The following is a 24322-nucleotide window of genomic DNA, read 5'->3' on the forward strand; positions in this document are numbered from 1 at the left end:
TGACTTCAGGGTAGGATCTCTGACTGTCAGGATTAGGTTAGGTGAAGCGAACAATTTTTAGAGCACCTCTTCGAGCTCCTTCTTCACACCAGTGCAGTCCTTAAAAAGGCTGCTGAGATACCCAGGGGGCTGCTGAATCCTGCTACTGCTTCAGTCCAATGAGAAGGTGACCCTATGGTCCTCCTTGGACACTCTATATACCCCTGTCACACAAGTAGTATCAGAGTAGGGAGATTTAAACCCAGGTCCTCTGACTCTATATCAGGAATAGGGCAACAGGATCGTGTAGTAGTAAGCATACTGGCTAAAGTGTCCCCTAACCTTAACCTGAGGAGGGGCAGAAACCAGCGAAGAGATGCTGGGAGGGTATTCCTATGGTCCTTGGAAATAAAGCTTGCCCAAGAGAGTCCTAGAACCATCAGGTTCACACAGAATTGGCCATGTGATGTGTTGATCACAATAGACACAGTGTATTGGGCTCAGGTGCCTGGGTACCAGAACATCAAGAACCTAAAGTACTACCTGTATGACCTTGGACAAGTCACTAAGATTCTCTCAGTTTCCTCATTTGTAAAATTAGAGGGTTGGATTCGATGCTCTCTGATGCCTCTTCTGCTTCTAGATCGGTGATCCTATGAGCCTATGATAATACCTGATACTTACAGAAGTATTTATTCTATTTCATCCTCACAATGACCCTGGGGCTGGGGAAAACAAGCATTTACTAACTGCCTACTGTGTCCCAGACACTATGCTGACCACCTTACAAGTGTTATCTTATTTGATCTTCACAGCAACTCTGTGAGGTAGATGCTATTATTATCTCCATTATACAAATGAAAAAAACTGAGGCTCAGAAAGGGTTAAATGACTAACCCAGTGTCACCCAGCTAATAAGTATCTAACCCAGGTCTTCTTGAGTCCAGGCGCATCACTCTCTGTGCCATGATATCCGTGTCATTGACTCACATGAAAGTGCCAGTTGGCATATTCTGCTTTGGCCTGCACTTAACTGCTTAGCCCATGGAAATATTAATACAGAAAATTTATAGTGCCATATGTTTTCTCTCCACTTTCACTATATAGTATTTGAAGCCTCCAGTCCTAAGATGCCAGATTGCTTCTAGACTTCAAGAAAAGGCTTTAGGTAAAAATAGATACCTTCTCCTGCTAGGTTTAATTATTTTTGTCTTTTCTTACACATTTGACAATGGGGCCCAATAGCAGGGATGTGGGCTTCACTTCATTTTCTAGGGAGATGTCTAATTTGGCTTGGCTCATGGGGGGGGTTTGGTGTCCAACTATTTCAGCAGCAAACATTCACCCAGTTCCTGTGTTAGTAACTGTTGGGGTGGTAGAAATTAATAAAAGGAGACCTCTGCCCTCAAGGAATTTATGGTCTTGGTAGGTGATATCCAATATATGGATGCATTTATGCAAATTAACTATAAAACAAGGTTGTGTGGGCTAAATGTAGTAAGAGAGTTCCTTTTCTCTTTTTTCACTGTGTCCACTACAGAAAAGTTGTTGGTGATAATATGAGGACAGAGATCACTGCTGTTCTGGTACCTCAAGGAATTGAGCACCTCAGGGCATCATCAGTGAGATTAAACTGTTGAAGAGATCTCCCTAAAGTGACTGGCCCTGAAGTGGTGGGAGGTAGAACAACTTTCTCCCATACCCGGCCCTTAATAAAACCTTGTTGGTTGACTGATTGATTGAGTCTCAGGGTCATGCTACTTCCTTCAAATGGTTTTGGTCCCCATGGGTTTTCTCTGCTTCCGTTCTCATCATCTGCCATCTCTAAGGTCAGCTAGCTGTATTTTCTGGCAGCAGAAAAGTGGAACTAAAAGCTGAATGGGAGGCTAGGGCTAATCTTGGTTGTGGCCCTGACCTATGGTGTACCTGTGACCAAGTCATTTTTCTTTTCTATAAATGAAGAAGACCCAGTTCATCAATCTGAGCTGACTTAGGGTAATGATCTGGAGTACAGTGTTACCCCGTTTTCTAAAGGAAGTGTTCGTTTTTAAACCTTTTATTCCAATGCCCTAAGAAATCTTTTGGGAAGATCAAATTGTCTCCTCAAAGCATAGGAACAGGAATAAAAGATTATTCGACCTTCTCCCTTTGGAGTTATCTTAATGATCCCAAATTGAGGGGGGTATGCAGAGTGGTTCAGATGTTTAGATAGTACTGTTTCAGGGCTATAGTGACCAGTCTTACATTTGTGGGATCATTCTTTTTTTAAAGTACTTTGGGTGGGGCAACATCCTCTAGATGGCATCTAGAATAATAGCATGTGGTGCTATTAAGGAAAGCAGGTTTAACTCTGAAGAATGTAACGACAATTACCCAACAATCCCAACCCAACATACCTGCTCCCCTCACCCCGACAATCCAACTGAAGATTGCTCCGTCTGTAGCACCTCCAGGTCAACCAGCAGAATCAACAGCTACCATCTCAGAGATTTGGCATAGCATGTCTCAGAAAGGTACCAAGAAAAACCAAATCACACAGACTCAGAGGCAAGAGAAAACATGCCCATAACACATAGCTGATTGGGTCCACTACAAATTTATGTCATCTAATCTCAGCTCAGCCCTCATTATAGCCAGGCAATCGTTCTGCTCCTCCCTAATCAATTCTCTATCACACTCTCCAGGAGTGGCTGTTTCAAACCTCCCCCCCTCCCCTCAGCTGAGAACCTTGTCTCATACTTCATTGAAAAAAAATAGAAGACATTTGCCCAGAGCTCCTCCCCCCTTCATCTTCATCTCAAATCACTCAGATATCTTTCCCCAGTATCTCTTATTTTGATCTTCCATCAGATGAAAAGATTGCCCTTCTTGCCAAGGCCAGCTCCTCTACATCTACCCATCTTGCCTTCTCTAGCAGATTGTGCCCACTCTCTAATCTTCAATCTCTCCTACCTACTGACTTCTCTGGTACCTGCAAATACACCCATGTATCATCCTTAAAAACAAACAGGGGCAGCTAGATGGTGCAGTGGATAGAGCTCCAGCCTTGGAGTAAGGAGGATCTGAGTTTAAATACAGTCTCAAACACTTGACAACTAGCTGTGTGACCCTGGGCAAGTCACTTAACCCCAATTGCCTCACCAAAAAAACCCAAAAAACAAAACAAAACAAAAAAAACGAACAAAAACATCCCCTAGATCCTACCATCCCGGTTAGATACTGTCTTATATCCTTCCTCTTTTCTCAGCTCAACTCCTTAAAGAAATCATCTGCACTAGGTTTCTCTACTTTCTCTCCTCTTCTCCTCTTCCCCTCTTCCAATGTAGCTAGGTAGTACAGGGGATGGAGCACTGGGCTTAAAATCAGGAAGAACTGAGTTCAAATCCAGCCTAAGATGATTACTAGCTATGTAACTCTGGGCAAATCTCTTCACCTCAGTTGGCCTCAATTTGTTCATCTATAAAACAGGGATAAACAACACACCTACCCTCAGTTGGAGAATGGCTAAACAAACTGTGCCTTGTGAATGAAAAGGAATATTATTGTGCTGTCAGAAATGACAAACATGATAGATACAGAGAAGCAAGGAAAAATTTGTGTAAACTGATGCAAAATGCAGCAAGGAAAGCCAGGAAAACAACATATACGTGAGGTAAACAGACAGCGCAATTGTTGGGAGCATCAAATAAGAAACTAATCGTAAAGCACAATATACAGTGCCTGGCAAATAGTTGTTATGCAGTCGTTTCAATTGTATCTGATTCTCTGTGACCCCATTTGGGGTTTTCTGGGCAGAGATACTAAAGTGGTTTGCCATTTCCTTCTCCAGCTCATTTTACAGTTGAAAAAACGGAAGTAAACAGGGTTAAGTGCCTTGCTCAGGGTCACACAGATAGGAAGTGTCTGAGGTCAGATTTGAACCGAGGTCTTCCTGATTCCAAGCCTGGCACTCTATTCACTGCACCATCTATCTGCCCATATAAATGTTAGATGATGATGATGATGGTGATGATGATGATACTATATTCTGGCTTCTGACTTTATCACTTAACTAAAGCTGTTCTCTCTACAGTTACCAATGATCTATTAATTGCAAATCCAATGGCCTTCTCTCAATTATGAACCTCTTTGGCCTCTTGGGAGCATTTGACAGAGTCTAATCACCATTTCCTCCTGAATACTCTTTCCCCTCTAGGTTTTCATGACATTGCTCTCTCCTGGTTCTCCTCCTACCCAACTGACAGTCCTTCTCAGTCTCTTCTGTAGGATCTTCATCGAGATCATACCCACGAAACAGGGGTATTCCTCAAGGCTCTGTCCTGTGTCCTCTTATCTTCCCTATATACTATCTTACTGGGAAAACTGATCAGCTCCCAGGAGTTCAATTATTATCTCTATGCAGGTAATTCCCAGACCTATTTATCTAGCCCTAGTTCCTCTCCTGAGCTCCAATCTCCTATTACCAACTGCCTTTTGGCCATTTTGAACTGAATGCCTCAGGGGCATCTCAACTTCAATATGTCTAAAATGGAACTCTTTTCCCCAAACCTTCTCATCTTTCAAATTTTCCTATCACTGTCAAGGACATCTCCATCTTCCAGTCTACCAAGGCTTGAAACCTTGCTATCATCCTTACGTCCTTAACCTCACTCAGTATATCAAATCCTTTGCCTAATCTTGCTAACTTTACAGCATCTCTCATACATGTCCCTTTCTCATCATTTACATAGTTCCCGCTCTGATTCAGGCCCTCCTCATCACCTCTCTCCAGGACAACTAAAAAAGCCTTCTAACTGGTCTTTCGCCTCAGGTCTCTGCCCATTCCAATCCATCATCCACTCAGCAACCAAAGTGATTTTCCTAAAGCACACATCTGCCCTTGTCCTCCTGCACAACAAACCTCCCTCTAAGATCAGATATAAACTCCTCTGCTTTGCCTCTTCCCAACTGCTGGCCCCTTCCTACATTTCCAAGCTTCTGATGCTTCATTCCTCTCCATACACTCCAAGGCCCAGCCACACAGGGCTCCCTGCTATTCCTCCTAGCTGGAATATTCTCCCTTCTCACCTCTGCTTCTTTGTTTCTCTGGCTTCCTTCAAGATTCAGGTCAAATTCCACCTTCTGCAGGAGGCCTTTCCTGGTTCCCCAAACTCTGATGTCTTCTCCTTTGAAACTACCTTTCATCTGCTCTGTATATATCTTGTGTATACTATTTGCATGTTGTTTTCCCTATGCTCCTTTAGAATGTGAATTCTTTGAGGACAGGGACCTTTTTTTGCCTTTCTTTGTCCCTTCTGCAGCATAGTGCCTGGCAGGAATTAAGTGCTTAATAAATGCCAGTTGACTGACTGACGGCTCTGTGGACCAGCAGCATCTCATGGGTCATCATGCCAGAAGGGAAAGAGGCAGAGAATCACACTCACATCAGGGAAGTCTCCAAAGTATCCCAAACAATGATGCAAGAATAGCGCCATGGATAGAATACAGAGCTTAGAGTCAGTAAGTTGTTGTTACTGAGTTATTTTTCAGTCATGACTGACTCTTTGTGACCCTGTTTGGACTTTTCTTAGCAAAGATACTGGAGTGGTTTGCCATTTTCTTCTCCAGTGAGTCAGTAAGACATAGGTTCAAATCTTGCCTCTGACACATCCTAGTTGTATGTCCCTGGACAAGTCAGGTAGCTTCTCTGAGCCACATTGCAAAATGGTGAAAATAATACCTACAGTCCCTACCTTACAGGTTGTTCTTAGACACAAATGAGATCAAGTATATAAAGTGCTTGGCAAAGTTTAAACTGTAAAATAAATATCAATTATTCTTATCATTCCTGCATTCCAAAGGCCCTTGGAGTCAGAATCCTTCTGCAAACAAACAGATCTATGCAAAGGTTCCACAAAACCAACCAATCTTTTTCTAGGTTGTTTTTTTTAAAAAGATTTTATTGAAATTTTTTTTATTTTTTACATTGCCTACATTTCCTCCTTTATCTTTCCCCTACTCCCTCCCAGAAAGCCTCCCCTTATAACAAAGGATATTTTGAAAGAAGAGAAAAAAATCAGCAAAACCAAACAATACATCAAAAAAAGCATGATGCTGTATTCAAAATTCCACATCAGTAGATGCCTACCTCTGCAAAGGATAAGGAGGAGGTATTTTCTCTCATCTCTTGTTAGAGGCCAAGCTTGGCCTTTATAATTTCAAAACCTACGGTCCTGATTGCTTCATAGTGGTTGCACTGTCCGTTTACCTCACGTATATGTTGTTTTCCTGGCTTTGCTTGCTGCACTTTGCATCAGTTCACACAAATTTTTCCTTGCTTCTCTGTATCTATCATGTTTGTCATTTCTGACAGCACAATAATATTCCTTTTCATTCACAAGGCACAGTTTGTTTAGCCGTTCTCCAACCGAGGGGCATCTACTTTGTTTTCAATTCTTTCCCATAAAGTGCTGCCATAAATATTTTGGTGTAAATGGAGCCTTTGTCTTTGTCAATGCCCTCCTTCAGGCATATGCCTAGCAGTGGAATCTCTGGGTCAAAGGATATGGACATTTTATTTTTATAATTCGAAATTGCTTTCCAACCTAATAACTACCAGCAGCAGTTATCCTTCCTTAAATGTACCTACAACACACTGCTCCTATCCAAAAGACACTCTCATGCTGCCCAACTGAAGCAGTCTGACAAAGCCAGGGCCACTCACTCAGTTTCTACTCCCATCCTTGGTTCTGACAGTGGTATTAGCCCATATTTGGATGTCACAACATCTGTGTTTATCACTAACATTCTTACTTCCAAGTCCTCAGGGAAAGTAGTTTTCTCTTGATGCTTAGAGATCCTTAGAGATCCTATATGTCTCTTGGCCACACTGCTTAATAAATCTGATCACCTAGTAATAAACGTTCTATTTATTTCACATTCTAAAATTTTGGACGTAGACAAAGGAAGAAAAAAGTACATAATGTATTTTTAAAGACTGTGTGCTGTCCCATAAGATTCCTTTTTTTTCTCACCTAGAACAAACACGCAGTGACTTACTATATCTCTTCCCCAGAAACTCTGTACTCTTTCAGAGTCCCTCCCTCCCAAACCTACCTTAGAGCACCAACCCTCTTCACCCAGGGATAGCACCTGCTGGACTCCCATCATACATTTCCCGTGTTTGCTCATGTCATACATTGAATTTCAAAAGACTACTGCTAGTCTTTTCTTATCTGTCTTGTAAAAGAGAGTGTTATGGTTCATGGCCCTTCCTTTCTGAGAAAACCAAGCACTTGTATCAAAAGAAAAAGAAAGCTCGCACAATCCCAAAGGAGTGAGCATATGCAAACACTAAGGATTCATCTGCTGTGCTTTCTGACCTGCAGGTTGGAAATGAGGCTCATTTAGACCTCTGTAGGGAAAGTTCTGCAGTGGTTTAAGCAAGGAGAGGAAAATCAAAATCTCTTTGGACCGAAGTGGACAGCACCCAGAGTCACCCTCCCACTATTCGATCCATAGCTTACAGCAGAACGAAAGGGAAAGGAGTATAGTTAGCCTACCGTTGTCTAAGAATACTGTCTTGTGCAGGGAAGTCTATTATTATTATTTTCTTGTGCAGGGCAGCTGGGTGGCACAGTGGATGGAGTACTGTGCCTGGAGTCAGGAAGACTCAGCTTCCTGAGTTCAAATCCAGCCTCAGATACTTACTAGCTGTGTGACCCTGGGCAAGTCACTTAACCTTGTTTGCCTCAGTTTCCTCAACTATAAAATGAGTAGGAGAAGGAAATGGCAAACCACTTCAGTGTCTTTGCCAAGAAGACCCCAGATGGGGTCACTAAGAGTTGAACATGACTAAAACAATTGAACAACAGTTCATTGATTATATTACACTTCCAGGTTGCCTCCCTGGATTTGTAGCCACTTACTACAAATTGTGCCCCTGCTCCCTGTCTTGCTTTTCTGATTTTGTATTCAAATGAGCAGTGGTAGGGGCAGCTAAGCAGTGCAGTGGATAGAGCACAGGCCCTGGAGTCAGGAGGAGTTCAAATCTGGCATCAAACCAAAAACTTGACACTTACTAGCTGTGTGATGCTGGGAAAGTCACTTAACCCCAATTGCCTTAAAAACACAATGAGCAGTGGCTTGATCCAGCTGGGTCTCCAAATACCCTAGGATCACAACTTGGACCTAGCCCTCTTTGCTCTTACTGATGTTCTTACTTGAGCCTTAGTTGATTACTCTTAATTGCTAGAAAGAATCTGCCATACCCCCACCCTTCATTCCCCCTCCAGGGGCCAGGAATTTGGCATCCACTCCAAAATTCTGTGGGTTTCGTTGGGTATATACTGGAAGAACAGTGATTGATCCTAAGTTGCTGCTCTGATACATTGCTCTGAGAATAACACAAAAAAAGAGTCAGGCCCCTGGCCGTACACACTTAAAAGATTCATTGGGTGGGATTTTCTTTTCTTGAGATAAGAATAAGCTTGTTTCTAGGAGATAATGGAGAAATGTAAGGGAGGTGGGAAGGAAGAACCTCTCTCTACCTAATAGAACACAGTGCTGAAGGGTGAATCAAATACGTTATCAACTAAGCATACTATAAAATACAAGGTCCATCCAGGTATTTGCCAAATGTTTTTCCTAAATTCTTTTTATGTTTCCTTCTTCTGTGTTCAATTGCACCAGTGTTGTCAGATTTAAATTGTAAGCCCCTAGAGGGCAGGGACCAAGTTTGTGTAAATCACTCTACTGTGGCTAGCAGTACCAACAGATGCTGAATTGATTTTTTATAATAATAGAAAGTGGTTCTTGTGGTGGCCAGGGAAGAAAAAAAAAGAAAAAGGAAAAGAAAGAGGAAAAAAGAACATTTTGAATCTCTTCTACATCAACATGGACATTAGATCTCCATTCCAGGCAGCATTTTCTTTTCTTCCAAAGAGTTCCTTTACTAACTGCAGCTCACTAGGACTAGTAGCACTAATAATTGTGTCTGAATAATAATACTTAACAACTCTGGATTTACACTTTTTCTCTAGGTGAGGAATATAACATTTGCCTTTATAACTTTAAGCTCACAATTGCAGTACCAGAAGAAGCTCTAGGGTTACCCCCCCCCCTTCAATTATCTTCCTACAATTAGGATACACTGTTATCAGGAGGCAGTAGGTGTTACATTTCATATTGTCCCAACTACAAGGTGCATGCTTTATTTAACACTCAAATGACAACTCGGAACTCTACCAGGAGACCGTTTGGTCCAGGGGACAGAAGCTGGACCTGGAATCAGGAAGACTCATGTTCAAATCCCACTCCCAGCCTTTATCAGCCACATGACCATAGGCAAGTCACAGTTTCACATGGAAACTGCAGTACCTCTCCCACTGGGTTGTTGTGAAGTTCAAATGAATTTACAGCTGAAGGCATCAAACAGAAAATTAGATTCTGAAGTGACTGAGAGGTTCCTTTTTAACTTACCATTAGACTTACTTTGTAGCCAAACTGTGCTGGTGCAGAATGTGTGTGTCAGTATCTCCATGCACGTATCTTTCTCTCCATCTCTCTTCCCACGTGTGTCTTTTTCTGGTTTTGTAGGTTTCATTATTTCTTTCTCCATAGGACTGTATTATTCTCTTCCTCTGTCTGTACCTTGCCATCTTTTCTCTATGTCATAAGATCACGGAATTAGTATTAGAAAGGAAAGATCACGAAATCCCCCAATCCAAGGATTCTTCACCTCCTTGTGTCCAGGGCTCCTTTCTTATTCCTTCTCTAATCCTTTGGCAGTCAGTCTAGTGAAATCTATAGGCCCTTTCTCAGAATAATGTTTTTAAATGCATCAAAGAAAATACAAAGGATTACAAAGGAAAACAATTATATTGAAATTGTAAGGGAAACTAATTACAAAGAAAACAAATTCCGTTGAAATACCGTCTTCAAATTATTTTTAAAAACAAGTTCACAGACCTCAGATTAGGAACCCTGATAGTTCAGCTTCTTCTTCATACAGATGAAGAAACTGAGGCCCAGGAAGATTAAGTTCCTTGCTCAAGGTGACACTAAGTAGTATCAGAACCAGGATTTGACCCCTGACCCTCTGACTCCAGATCCAGTGGCTCTTTCCCCTACACCAGGTTGCCTTTCTATGTCCTTTTTCTGTCTTTCTTTTCTCTTCTCTCTTCTGTTTTCTCTTCTCTTTCTCCTTCCTCCCCCCATCTCTCTCCCTTCAGTAGCAATAACATAGAACTAAAGCACATTATTTAATTGTATTTGTTAAATAGAGTTTTGAATTCCCTCTTCTTAATTGAAAAAGCAAATGAGTAAAACATTTTATATTTTTCACTAATTTTTCAAATTTGCTTTTTACTAAATTGATTTTTTCCCCCTCTGTGTAGGTGGCCTTTGATGGAAAAAAAAAAAAGGTCTCCCGTAGCACAAGTTAATGCTTGAGCCTCTTTCTTTCCTCCACAACCACTATACCATCTACCGGAGTGCCCCCCTTAGCTCAGTTCATGTTCACCTTTATGTTCCTCTGTTGAATTTCAAAAGAGGGAATAAATAAAAATAGGAACCAGCAGGCTGAACGAACAATCGATTGGTGGTTCAGAACTCCTGGCTCTGCCACCCTGTGACTTATCTTGTGACCTTCAATAAGTTCCCTTCCCCTGTGCCTTGGTTTGTTCATCTGTGAAACAGGGAGAATGATGTTGGACGATGCTATTGTAAACAACAGTGAGAGTGACTATAAACACTTGGCAAGTAGAAGGTGCTATGACAAACATTAGAGAATGATCGCAAGGATTCTAGCTGGCAACAAATACCTTCAAAGAATACTGAGTTCTCTTTGGTCCACGAGGCTCCTCTAAATATCTAATTCAATGCAATAGGCATTTATTAAGTGCTTTTTTTTCAGCCAGTAGGTTATTTTTCTATTGGATCCCATCAATTGGCCAACAATCAATGAGCATTTATTAATAGCAGCTGCTGTGTCCTAGGCACTGGGCTAGGCTTTGGGAACACAAACACAAAGAATGAAATAATCCTTACTTTAAAGTAGCTTACATTCTAATGGATAGACTAGTACATACGTAAGTACATACAGATTAAAACAATAGGGAATTTAGATACACCCAAGTTATCATGGAACCAGAGATCTTCATGTGCCACAGTAGAGGAAGAGGTAGGTTTGGAGTTAGGGGAGACTTGGTTTTGAATCCATCTCTCCCCAAGTCTCAGTTTCCCCAACTGTAAAATGAAGATAATAACATAGAGTGGAATAATGCAGTAGGGGAAAAGGTACCTACTATTTTAAGGCACTATGCTAAGTGCTGAGGATGCAAAGACAAAAAGAAAAAGTCTCCCTGCCCTCAAGATGCTTGCAATCTACTGGGTTATGCAACATCAAAGGAGCACAGATCCAGAGCTGGAAGGGACTTCAGAAGCATATCATCCTTGTTTTACCCATCATGAAGAATAGCCTAAGGAGGTTAAGTGACTTGCCCAAACTCACATAGGTAGTTAAGTGAAAGAGGCAAGATTTGAACCTAGGTCTTCTGAATCTAAGGCAAGATTTCTTCCCACTCTTCCATGCTGCCTCCCATGAGAACAGGTAAATATTTACATAATCATTTGAGGAAGAGATCGTTTGAGCTATTGGAATTCTACCAACTACAGAAAAGCTTCTCCTAGGAGGTGACATATGAACTTGAGTGTGGAAGTAAGCTAAGAATTCTAAGGGCAGCTAGAGGACGCCAATAGTGCAGAAAGCACCAGACCTGGAGTCAAGAAGACTCATGTTCCTGAGTTCAAATCTGGTCTCAGAAACTTAGTAGCTGTGTGACCCTAGGCAAGTCACTTAATCCTGTTTGCCTCAGTTCCTCATCTGTAAAATGAGCTGGAGAAGGAGAATGGCAAACTGCTTCTATATCTTTACCAAGAAAACCCCAAATGCGGTCACAAAGACTTGGAACACGACTGAAAAATGACTCAGTAGTAACAAAGGTAATTCTAAGAATTGAAATAAAGAGGGAGTATATTCCAGGCATTGGGGAGTGGCCTATACCAAAGCACAAAGGCAGATAGACTGAGTTCTGGGAGCAGCAGCGAGGCCAGTTTGTTTGGATTATGGGTACATGAAAGAGCATGGTGGGCAATTAACCTGAAAGGTTAGGCTGGGGCCAGACTGAGAAAGGCTTTTAGTTGCCAAGCTGAAGAGTTTGTATTTTCTCCTAGAGGTAAAGATGGTTGAGGCTAGGAAAAGGATGAGCATACAGGATCTTCTGAGGTCAATTCTGATCCTTGTACCCTACACTTCCCCAGGCTCTCATGGGGGAAGTATCTGCTGGTGCGTTCCTCCCCAGTGCACAGAACCACCGATGGCTAGGGCTGGTCAGAAGAGAAGAACTTCCCATCCACCATATAACTCAACCCCCTTATTCAAAAGTAAGGAAATTGAAGCCCAGAGAGCTCCAATTCTTAAGTAATAGAGCCAGGATCACCCCTGAGTGAATTGATTCCAAATCCAGCAGTCTTTCCACCAACTATACTATGCTTGTTGAATTAAGTCTCAGTATATCCCAGGTGGAGTTCTTGCCATACTCATTGTTATTGAACAATTGATGTCCCCCACCCTTTGAGATCTCCTGTGTGGAAGGCCCTGGGTTTGCTGTGGAAGACACAAAGACAAACATATGAAATAGTACACTGCCACCAAGGAGGTCACATTCTAATGAGTGGGGAATCCCACCTGTACACAGGTAAATAAATACAAAGTAATACAAGGTCATTTCAAGAGGGAGCAAGTGCTAAAGAAGAAAGGGGGGACAGATAGAGGATCAGGAAAGGCCTTATAGAGGACACAGTACCTGAGCTTTGCTTTGAAGGAAGGCAGGGATTCTATGGGGCAGAAGTGAGGGACAGGTGCTTTCCGGGTATCAGGGGTCACTTGTGCAAAAGTTGGAGATTTAAGCATGAACTGAAAGAAAAGCTAGCAGGCCATTTGGACTGAAACAGAACATGTGTAAAGGGTGGTAATGTTAAATAAGGCTGAAAAGGTAGTGGCAGCCAGATTGTAAGGGGCTTTAAAAAGTCAGGGTGAGGAGCAGCTAGGTGGCACAGTGGATAGAGCACTGGCCCTGGAGTCAGGAGGATCTGTATTCAAATGCTATCTTAGACACATAACCCTTACTACCTATGTGACCTTGAGCAAGTCACTTAACCCCAATTGCCTCACCAAGAAAAAAAAAAGCTGGGCTGAGAAGTGTGTGTTCTATCCTAGAAACAATAGGGCATCATAAGAATTTTTGAGTGGGGAGAGGAGAAGGTAACATTGTCAAATTTGTGTTTTGGGAATTATCATTTTAGTAGAAATATTAATTTGATGGTTATGTCGGCTTGGAGAGGCAAGATCCCAGGCACAAGAAGAGCCTTTGTGACAGTCTGGGGTGTTGAAGGTAGTGAAATGTCTCCCATCTTTTGCTTGAGGCAGGCATGTTCTGTGCTATTCTTTTGAGTGCAGGAGAGAACAGAAATATGATGAAAGAAGAGATGGGCCACTGAATTGTGTATGGGAGTACTAGCCACCAATGAAATCTAGAGTTGTCCTGCTGATTTGCTAAAAATGTGATTATATTTTTTAACCACCAGTCAGAAACCAAGAAAAGCCAAGGCTGGTGTGAAACATTCTAGAGGAAGATGGGTCCTGGTTAACAAAGTGTCAGGGGTAGCTAGGTGGTACAGTAGATACAGCAGCAGCCCTGGAATCAGGAGGACCAGAGTTCAAATCCAGCCTCAGATATTTACTAGCTGTGTGATCCTGGACAATTCACTTAACCCTGATTGCCTGAAAAAAAAATCCGTAAAAAAGACATAGTATCAATGTGTTGTGGAAAGAGCAAAGAATTTGGAGTCATGTGACCTGGGTTTAAATCCTACCTCTGATACTTACTACCTATATGACCTTGAGCAAATCACTAAAGTCTGGATCTTGATTACCTCATTTCTAAAAATGAAGGGGTTTGCTTAGATCATCTCTGTGGTCCTGTCCAGCTCTAAATCTTAACTGGAGTGCAGCAAATTGTATAATATATTTCTATATATCTAAACATATAGACATATAAGTATAGCTATATATATATATATATATATATATATATATATATATATATATATATATATGCATCTGTATATGTATATTTCTATGTATATATGATCCTGTAGTGGGCACAAAGGGAATAATGTGGTTCACATGTGTGATCTTGGCTAAGTCACTTAACCTCAGTTTCCCCATCTGTCAAAATGTGATGATTAAGGGGCAGCTAGGTGGTGCAGTGGATAGATCACCAGCCCTGAAGTCAGGAAGACCTAAGTTCAAATTTGGCCTCACACCAAACAATTAACACTTACTAGCTATGTAAGCCTGGACAAGTCACTTAACCCCAATTGCCTAAATTTAAAAAAAAAAATTTTTAATGTGATGATTGTCTTAGAAGACTTTTTAAATCCTTTCTGGTTCTTAATCCTATCATCCTGTGGCTGGCACCTTGAATCAAGGATATATTCACTTCTCATAGGAAATTATAAATCTCCTAACTTCTCTGGGCTTCAGTTTCTTCATCTTCAAAAATAAAAAAGTTAGACTTAAAGATCACTAAGGTTCATTCTAGTCTCCAATCCTGCAATCCTATGATTGACACTGTAAAAATACAGGAGTATGGGTCTGGGGAAAGATCTAGAGAAAACTAGCATAGGTTGAGATCTCTGCGTCTTGAGGCACATGTGATTTTGCCCTAAACCAAGGGTTCTTAGCTTTTTTGGGGGGGGGTCATGGACCCCTTCAGCAGTCTAGTCAAGTCTATCAACCCTTTCTCAGAATAATGTCATAACTGCATAAAATACATAGGAAATCAATTCAGTTGAAATAATTATCTTTCTACCCATATATCTATCTTTGTATATCTATATGTACATAGATATATACATATGCATATATATCTAGCTATACATATATGTCTATATGTTTAGATATGTAGGTATATTATATAAGTTCATGTACTGCAGTTAAGAACTTTAGCCCTAAACGGGTGACGTTGTTGACAACCATGTACAAATGGTGAACTTACTCCTTTTGCAAATCAATGTTTCCTAGACTCAATATGCCTTAGCCACAAGAAGAAGAGAGAGTCCTGGGGAAGAGGAGTGGATACTAGAATCATAAGCATCTTCGTGGTGGGGGATGGGTGGCTAGAAACAAGGGCTGGAAATATAGATCTGTGAGTCATCTGCATAGAAATGATGATTCAAACTATGGGAGCTGATAAGGGTCCCCAAGCAAGGGAACAGAGAAACAAGCCCAAGATAGAATGTCGGGGTACACTCACAGTTAGAGGGTGGGGTACGGATGATGAGCCAACAAAAGAGACCGAGAAGGGGCAGGCAGAAGGGGGAGAGTGTCTCGGAGGAGAGGATGGTCAACGGTGTCGAGTGCTGCAGAAAGGGCAACGAAGGATAAGGTCTGGGAAAATCATTCGATTTGGCAAATAAGAGATCATTGGTAACTACTATAGACAGCAGTTTTAATTGAGTGATGAGGTCAGAAGCCAGATTGCAGAGGTTTTAAAAGAGAGTAAGAGGCGATTAAGTGGGGGGTTCTTTCAAGGAGCTTGGCTGGGAAAGGTTAAGCATTTCACAAATGTCTATTATTATTGTTCTAATTATTATGATCATCATCATCATTGTAAGATAATGGTTTTTGGAGGTAAGATATAGCGTTGGGATAGAGAAGGCTGGGCACCAGATACCCTGGGTTCTTTTCCTAGTAGGACTGAGGAAATCATATTTCACTCAGATTAAGCATTTCTTCGTACCTGAGGCTGGCCAGCCAAGTGCTGACCGAGCTAGTATTGGGCCCTCAGTGTTCTGTCTCTCCATCTTAGGTACCTCTCATAGGTCATGGAGCCTCCCCTGACACACAGAATTCAGAAACTCTTTGTTAAGGTGTCTAACAAGCTCCCTTCCATCACCCATGCTGCTGACTCAGTAGATAATAAGTTTCCTTTCTCCCCTTTCATGCACTGTGGGTGCCAGGATGCACCTGGCCAGTTTTCTAAAAATCCTCCAACTTCACTGGCTCCAAATCCTGAGTAACTGTGAAGAGGGTCAAATTGGCTTCATTTTAGGAAAACAAGAAAGTGACTTCTTTCAGACACCTTGGAGACTTCAGCCTGCTGGCCCCAAGCATTCACAAAAGGGACTAATCAGAAACAGGCAGTTGAATTTCCCTTAAGATATACTAGCAGGTTAAAAACAAAGGAGAGGGAGTGTAAGGGATTAAACATACCTGGGGTTTGGCTAGATTCCTCTGGAAAGCTCAGAAGAGTCTGGTGCTGTGCAGAGCACTCTATTTGAAAGGCAGGATCCCAGAATCCTCTCCTTTACCTTGCTCCATTTCTCTTTGGGGGACCTTCAGCAAATTATTTTCTCTTTTGGCACCTCAGATTTTCCAGGTGAGATATAAAATGGGGCATCTTAATAATTGGGGGACCCGGACCTACTTGACTCAGAGAACTCCAAGGATTAATGAAATGTAATCAAGTGGAAAGAAGTGGGGTAAGGTTAATTGAGTGAACGTCTCTTCCAATTGGTGAGTGCTTCTTGGAAATTCCACATTGAGGAAATGCCAAGGCCAGCCATGCTCACTCCTTTGCTTCTCTCCCTGTATTGCTGACTCTCTGGACTTTGGGTAACTTCTTACACACACACACACACACACACACACACACACACACACACACACACCCCTGCTTCTCAGCTCCCTTCTATGTGTTGTCTTATCCCATTAGACTATAAGCTCCTTGAGGGCAGGGATATTCTTTTTGCATGTATTTATATATTCCCAGCACTTAGCACAGAGCCTAGAACATAGGAAGTATTTAATAAATACCTGTTGTTGTGGCCTATTAAATGCCTACTATGTGCCAGGCACTGTACTAATAGAAAGGGCACTCAACTGGGAATTGAAAAACTTGCTGCTTCTATTGTACCTACTGTGTGGCCTTAGCCGAGCTCCTTACTTATCTGACAGAGGCAGCTAAATGGCAAAGTAGATAGAGCACTGTGCCTAAGGTCAGGAAGATCTGAGTTCAAATTCAGCCTCAGACACTTATGAGCTATGTGACTTTGGGCAAGTCACTTACCCCCTGTTTACCTCAGTTTCCCCGGTAAAATGGGAATAATGACAGCACTTGTTACCTAGGCTTAGCACAGTGCCAGGCACATAACCGACACTTAGTAAATGTTTTTTTTTCTTCCTTTCTTCTTATAAAGTAAGAACACTGGCCTTGCTAACACTAAGCTATGATTTCAGCTGAGACAGGGAGGCCAAAATCGTGAAATAGGTCAAAGAAATCTAGTGGGTTGACCTAATCTAGCTATATTTATTCACACTCTCTAGCCTGAGATGCTAATGTCAAATGTGTGATTTAAATGTGGAAGTGTCTTGTCAGGTTCTAAGTATCCAACCCCCAATCAAAATGGTTTCTCTTCCCCTGGTGCTTCTTCACTATGGAAGTCCCAGGGCCAAAGTGGGGCCTTCTATCCCACTCTTTGCCTTGGATGCTATGCGGGCAGCTGAATTCAAATAGGAGAGTAAAAACCAGATTCTCTTTCCCTTTCCCTATTTATCAGTGGCCAGACTTTGGGGTCTAAGCATGAGACACTCAGCAGACAGGCTCCCATGAGACACTAACCTGGAAGGGTGGGCCTACCTTGGCAACTCTGTTTGGATAAATATTTTTTTCCTTTTAATAATATTTTGTGCTTTCCTCAGTCATATGTTAAAACAATTTTTTAAACATTTTTAAAAGAGTTTTGAATTCCAAATTCTATCCCTCCCTCCCCCCCAACCCCAAGAGTAAACAATTTGATATAGGTTATACATGCGCAATTATGTAAAACATATTCATATTAGTCATTTTGTATAAGAAGCCTCAAACAGGAAGGAAGGAAGGAAGGAAGGAAGGAAGGAAGGAAGGAAGGAAGGAAGGAAGGAAGGAAGGAAGGAAGGAAAGAAGGACGGACGGAAGAGTATGCTTCAGTCTGTATTCATATAATATCAGTTCTTTCTCTGGAAATGGATAGCATGCTTCATCATGAGTCTTTTGGGATTGTCTTGGATTGTCCTGCTGAGTATAGCTAAGTCATTCACAGTTCTTCCATGTATAATGTTGCTGTTACTGTGTACAATATTCTCCTGGTTCTGCTCACTTCACTTTGCATCACTTCATATAAGTCTTTTTGGATAGGTATTTTTGCAAGCTGTTCAGGGAAGTCTGAGGTTCATTTGAGTATGTGTGGAGAGAGATGTTGTTTCCCCTTTCCATCTTCCTTGTCATTCTCTTCTCCCTCAGGTATAATGGCCCCAACCTGGTTCTGAAGTATGACCGAGCCCAGCGGCGCCTGGTGAACATTGCAGTGGATGAGAGAAGCTCCCCCTACTATGCACTCCGGGACCGGCAGGGGAACGCCATTGGGGTCACTGCCTGTGACATTGACGGGGATGGCCGGGAGGAAATCTACTTCCTTAACACCAACAATGCCTTCTCAGGTAGGGAGCCCGGCTAGCTCCCTTCTTTCCTTTTCTACCTCCAGGACTTACTTTTAACTCTCTTATAGATGTCTTCTCAAAGAGGCCTCGCTGCTATCTCCACACAGAGCCCCTCGATTTCTCCATTAAGGAGCTCTTGAGGGTGAGGGAGGCCTATAGAGACCTCACCTCTTAGAATAATGTCTAGATGTAGCCTCCTAATGCTTATTACTGACAGCAAGGTGTTCCCTGGACCAAGTATAGGGGACACAGAGGAGAAGGTGAAAACCATCTCTAGCCCACAAGTTGCTGAGTTAGATCAGGGTCCCCAGAACATCTCAAGAGGAAACCTATTTTACAAGGTACCATGATTCTGAGAAGCAGATATAGGTCTTCTCCTAAAGGCTTCTTCAGAGACTCTTAACTCCCAACCCTGCCCATGCTGAAATGAGGACAGCACATTTGGAGTACATGCTATAGAATCTTCCGGTCAGGTGTGTTGATCTGAGCCAGGGTAGAAACTTTCCAGAGGCCCCCCTGACCACAGCCAGCCAAAATAGGATTGGACTTCCTAGGATACCTCTTTAGGCTCTTTTAGGATCTGTCCTGATTGAGACCTCTAACCTGTCCAGATGGATGGCTAGCCTTGGGGTCAGGATGACCTGAGTTCAAGTCCTTCTGACATACATTGGCTGTGTGACTCTGGCTGAGTCACTTATCCTCGCAATGCTTATGGCAACTCATTAAAATTATAATTTGCTGAGAAGTTGTCAATCCACATAGTTGGAAGGAATTTTCCGTAAACAGATGAAATAACAGGTCTAGAGCAAAAACAACAACAAAAAACCCACAAAATCTGTCTAAGATCCACTTCAGCCTCCATGGTGGTAGATGGGCAGAGAGGGGAAGAGCAGTGGTAGCAATATATTAGTGAGGCAGTAATGTGTAGCGCTCAAACCTAATTTGTTATTGTCATTCAATTGTTTTAGTTGTGTCCAATTCTTGGTGACCCCACTTGGGGTTTTCTTGGCAAAGACACTGGAGTGGTTTGCCGTTTCCTTCTCCAGCTCATTTTACAGATAAGGAAACTGAGGTAAATAGGGTCAAGTGACTTGCCCAGGATCACACAGCTAGTAAGTATTTATGGCTGGATTTGAACTCGGGTCTTCCTGACTCTAGGACTGGCACTCTATCCACTGTGCCACCTAGCTGCCCCACTAAAACCAATAAATATTTTGATATTTGGAGTCAAAAGACCTCAGTTCATAGAATCATAGCTTTACATCTGGAAGGGAATTTAGAGGTCATCTAGTTGAAAGGTATCAAACTCATGACCTTACAGGCTACACTCAGATCCCAATACTCTGGAGTACACAAAGGAATGTAATCAGAAATGACTTCACATGGATAATTGATATCCTGTTGCTTGTCTTCTCAGTGAAGGGGGAAGGGAGAGAATTGGGAACTCAAAATGTAAAAAAGACAAAGAATTTTCTAAATAAATAAAGGTCTAAAAATGTGATTGGGAAATGTTAGCAAAATAAATAAACATACAATAAAACACAGATGTAACTTGTAGTTTTCTAAGGCAATCTGCAGCTTGAAGGGATCTGTTTCTATTTGAGTTTGATACCCCTGCTCTAGTCCACTTTCCCCTTATTTTATAGATGAAGAAAGAGGCAGAGGTTCTGGGACTAGCCCAAGGTCACACAAATAGTAAGTGCTTTAATATATTAATAGTAATCGTAGATTTTAAGGCAGCTAGGTGGCACAGTGGATAGAATGCCAGGCTGGGAGTCAGGAAGACTCATCTTCCTGAGTTCAAATCTGGCCCCAGACACTTACTAGCTGTGTGATCCTGGGCAAGTCGCTCCATCCTGTTTGCCTCAGTTTTCTCATCTGTAAAAAGAGCAGGAGAAGGAAATAGCAAACCACTCTGGTATCTCTGCCAAGAAAACCCCAAATGGAGTCACAAAGAGTGGAACACAGCTGAAAAACGACTCAACAACTAAAGTCGGCAATATATTAATATAAGTATATTAATAATATATGCAGATGAGGACATTGAGATTGAGAAGGCGGATTTAAGCCCAGATCCCTTGAGTCAAAAGCCTTAGCACCATGTCAGGATGCCTTTCTTACATACACTAACTGCGGGCTATCTGGGGAGTCCCTCACCGTCTCCACGCCGCCCACTTCCTCATCTGTAAAAATGAGGACGATACCTGCCCCTGCTTCCTTCCCAGGGCTGTTGTAGGTCAAGTTGCCTTGAGAACTGTGAGGTTTCTATGCAAATGTGAAATTTCAAGGTGTGGGGCTTTACAGTTTCCAAGGCCGTTTTTCATATTTGAGCTTATTTGCTCTTTGCCATAACTCTGATCTGAATCTAGGATTCTGAAGCCTCAGTGAAATAATTGATTGAATGAGTGAAATGAAAATGAGGTTAGGGTGACGAGGAGAAAAATGCAGGAAGGGGCATGAGTGCCTAGGGTATAGACAAATATAATGACTTGGTTTGTGCCTCCTTCAGCCCCAAGCAGCCATCTACCTGGCAGGACCTCTCGTTGTGAAAAAGGCAGACCTGAGCCTCCTGTATTGCTGAGGGAACATGCCACCCAAGCAAGGGGAAGCTGGAAAAACTGGGCCTTTGATGGTCCTGGGCCCACTGAGTCCCAGAGATCCAGCCTCAGAAGGCTCCCTGCTCCCTGTGGATAGGACCTGGGGAGGGTAGGATGTAAGATGAGGCTCGAGGCTAGGGCCAGAACGAGGGCCGGGTGAGATGAGGGTGCTGCTGCCTGGCCAGCTGCCAGCCTCGAGAAGCCAGGAAACAATAGCCCAGCACCCGAGTGGTATTTTATGGGTTTTCATCTCATCTTGCCACCAACTCAGGGCTGTGCAACTGTAATTATCCCTACACAAATATCAGGGCATGATTATCCAGCTGGATTTACTGCTCTCAGTCTAAGGAAAGATTGGATTGGGACGAAGTTAATTGATGAGCTGATCAACTCTTTAATGTGGGGCAAGGTCAGGGGAAGGGACCAAGATCCATCTAAGGTCCGGCTGTAGGCAGGAGCTACAGGGTAGGTGTGACTGCAAAGGGCAGGAAAGGAGACAGGGGATGGAAAGGGGGAGTGAAGGAGAATCAGAATAGAAGCAAGAGGATTCTAGGAGATATACTCATAAGGTCCTAGATTAAGAGCTATAAAGGACCATAGAAACCATCAAGTCCAACCCCCCTTATTTTACAGTTGAGGAAAATGAAGCTGAGAGTTTAAATGTCTTGTGCAAGGTCATACAGCTAGAAACTATCTGAGGCATGATTTGAACTCAGATCTTCTTGACTTCAAGTCCAGTGATCTATCTACTGTCACATCATAATAGCTCATAGCTCTATAGGGCTTTAATGTAATATTCAATACATTTAATTTATTATATTAATAATATATACAGATGAGGACATTGAGATTGAGAGGTTAAGTGATTTGCCCAAGGTCACAAAGTGTCAGAGCCAGACCTTGAACTCAGGTCTTCATACGCTGAGAACAATATTCCTTCTACTACAACAGGCTACCTCTTATGTCAGAATGGTAGACTATATCTGGGGAAGATGGTAACACCTCAAATATAAGCAAACAAAATGGATTTGCTAAGAAGAAATCATGGTCTTTCTAGAGATGAGTGCCCTAACATTTGCCTCCTCAGGGGCTGAAGACCTGCTTGGGGTGACCATCCTAGAGACAGAAGTTCTTCCTGGCCCTCTCCCCTCCCCAATTCCCAGCAGCCTTAGCTTTGGCTCCACACTTCTCGGTGACCTTCTGTGGGTTTGAGGAATGTCTGTGGTTTTAAGTTAATTTTTCAGTTGAGTGATTCAATTGATTCATTGACAGTGGGAGGAGATGGGGAGCAGAGACACTTGTGCTATGTCAGCAAATTCCCATCTGTCCAGCTGGCTCTGTGCTTAGCTGTTCCATCCCCTGGCCACCATGGGGAGCCCAAGATGCCTCTGGGAGCTCCATCTCAGGACCAACACCGCTAAGCGCATTTGGCTTTGGGGATCCTTTTGCTTTTGTGAGAGATGTTGGGATGGGATACAATAGGGACCTGGAAAGGTCATCTCCCCTTCTTTTTACCTTCTACAGACCCCAGGATCTTGGTTGCTTTTGGGATATTATTGATACCAATGGGTATGGGCTTGACTGGTTGATTCAGAAGTCTGAGAGTGGCCAATAACCACATGGTAGAGACAGTGCCCGACCTAGACTCAGAATGACCTGCATTCCCATCCCACCTCTGATCATGGGATGATCTTAACCTCTTTGGGTCTCCATTCCTTCCTCTATAGAATGAGAAGGCTGGATTAGACGGGCCCAAAGGTCCTTTCTAGATCTCAATCTATGATTCCTGGGCAAGTTCTTTAACCTCCTTGGTGCATCAGGCAATTTTAAAACTACAAATTCCAGTGGGAATGCCAATCTCCACTATGAAGGATGAACTGGTACTGTTTGTGGTTGTTTCTTAAAGGAATTGGGAGTTTCCATCCCTACAAGCAGTGTGCTTTGGGGAGGAGTCCCTTTAACTACTTCAACCATTCATTCCAAGAAAAGGTAGAATTAATACTGTCCCAAGGAGATGAGAGGAAGGAAACCCTCAACCAGGAGTTAATAGAGAAGGATAGGAACTGCACCTGTGGTTTTAGTAGTATAGAGAACTCCCAGATGAGAAAACTCCCTCTACTGAGCAGGTCATGGGCTTAAAGAGTTGTCCAGGGTAAATGAGAGGGTAAATGACTTTCCCAGGGTCACTCAGTAAGTTGGCTTCAAAGTTGCCTCTCTATGAACCATGTCATGCCGACTCTGGAGAATCAGAAGCCTGAATTTAGTCCTGACTGACTAGCCAATTATGTCAGAACAATATATACATATATGTATATGTATATATGTATATATATACACATACATATGTGTGTATATCTATATCTGTATCTATCTATCTATCTATCTATCTATCTATCTATCTATCTATCTATCTGTCTGTCTATCTATATATATCCCTTACAAGTAAAAACCTATGATCTCAAATTCTCCCCACCCACAGCTCTTACATTCTTTGAGTCCAGGTGATCCCAAGAAGAAGCTTAGTAACACACTACAGAACAGGCAGGACGGAACCTGTGATTTCATCCCTGCAGGGAACTCCCAGGACAGAAATTCTTTCTACCAATGTGGACTGGTAACACTTCTGCAGCTTATGGTCTTAGACAGTTGTCTGGGGCCACTAAGATATTCAAGTGACTTTCCCAGGGTCACACAGTCAGTATGTATTGGAAGCAGGGCCTGAGCCCTGACTCTCAGGCTAGTTCTTTACCCACTATGTCATGTTATCTATTTAGTAATGAGGACAGATGCCAGATAGTGGATGTGAGACTCAGCAACTGGTAGCCAGAGACAAGAGGATGATCCCAGGGAAAGGAATGAATTAGGTGATGTTCTTTACCATCTCCTACTGCTGAGTACTACCTAGTGCCCTCAAATATTAGATACTTCAGACTGATCCCTTACTGGGGAATGCTATGGGCACACCTTCCCCAGACAGTCCCTCACTCCAGTTGCTCCCTGATCTTTTCCAATAAACCCACTCTGAGTAATGTCCAAAAGGGTGAGCCTGGGTTAGAATGCTTCCTGACATCATTCCCCTACTTCTGTGCAACCTGGTAATACAGAATCTTTACTCTTCCTTTGGCTTTTCTTAATCCAAAGAATTACCTCCAGGAGTGGGAAT

At 42.5% G+C, this 24322-nt stretch overlaps 1 protein-coding gene across 1 annotated transcript in view; it reads left to right on the top strand.

Annotated features, from left to right (window-relative positions):
• Nucleotides 1-24322, top strand: part of CRTAC1 (cartilage acidic protein 1) — a 183599-nt gene that overhangs the window by 90126 nt on the left and 69151 nt on the right. The window contains 1 exon segment of the mRNA XM_020996911.2: nucleotides 18366-18562. Within this exon segment, the coding sequence (XP_020852570.1) occupies nucleotides 18366-18562 (197 nt within the window).

This window comes from Phascolarctos cinereus, unplaced genomic scaffold (assembly GCF_003287225.1).
Source record: "Phascolarctos cinereus isolate Bilbo 61053 unplaced genomic scaffold, phaCin_HiC Scaffold_3;HRSCAF=262, whole genome shotgun sequence".
Taxonomy (NCBI): domain Eukaryota; kingdom Metazoa; phylum Chordata; class Mammalia; order Diprotodontia; family Phascolarctidae; genus Phascolarctos; species Phascolarctos cinereus.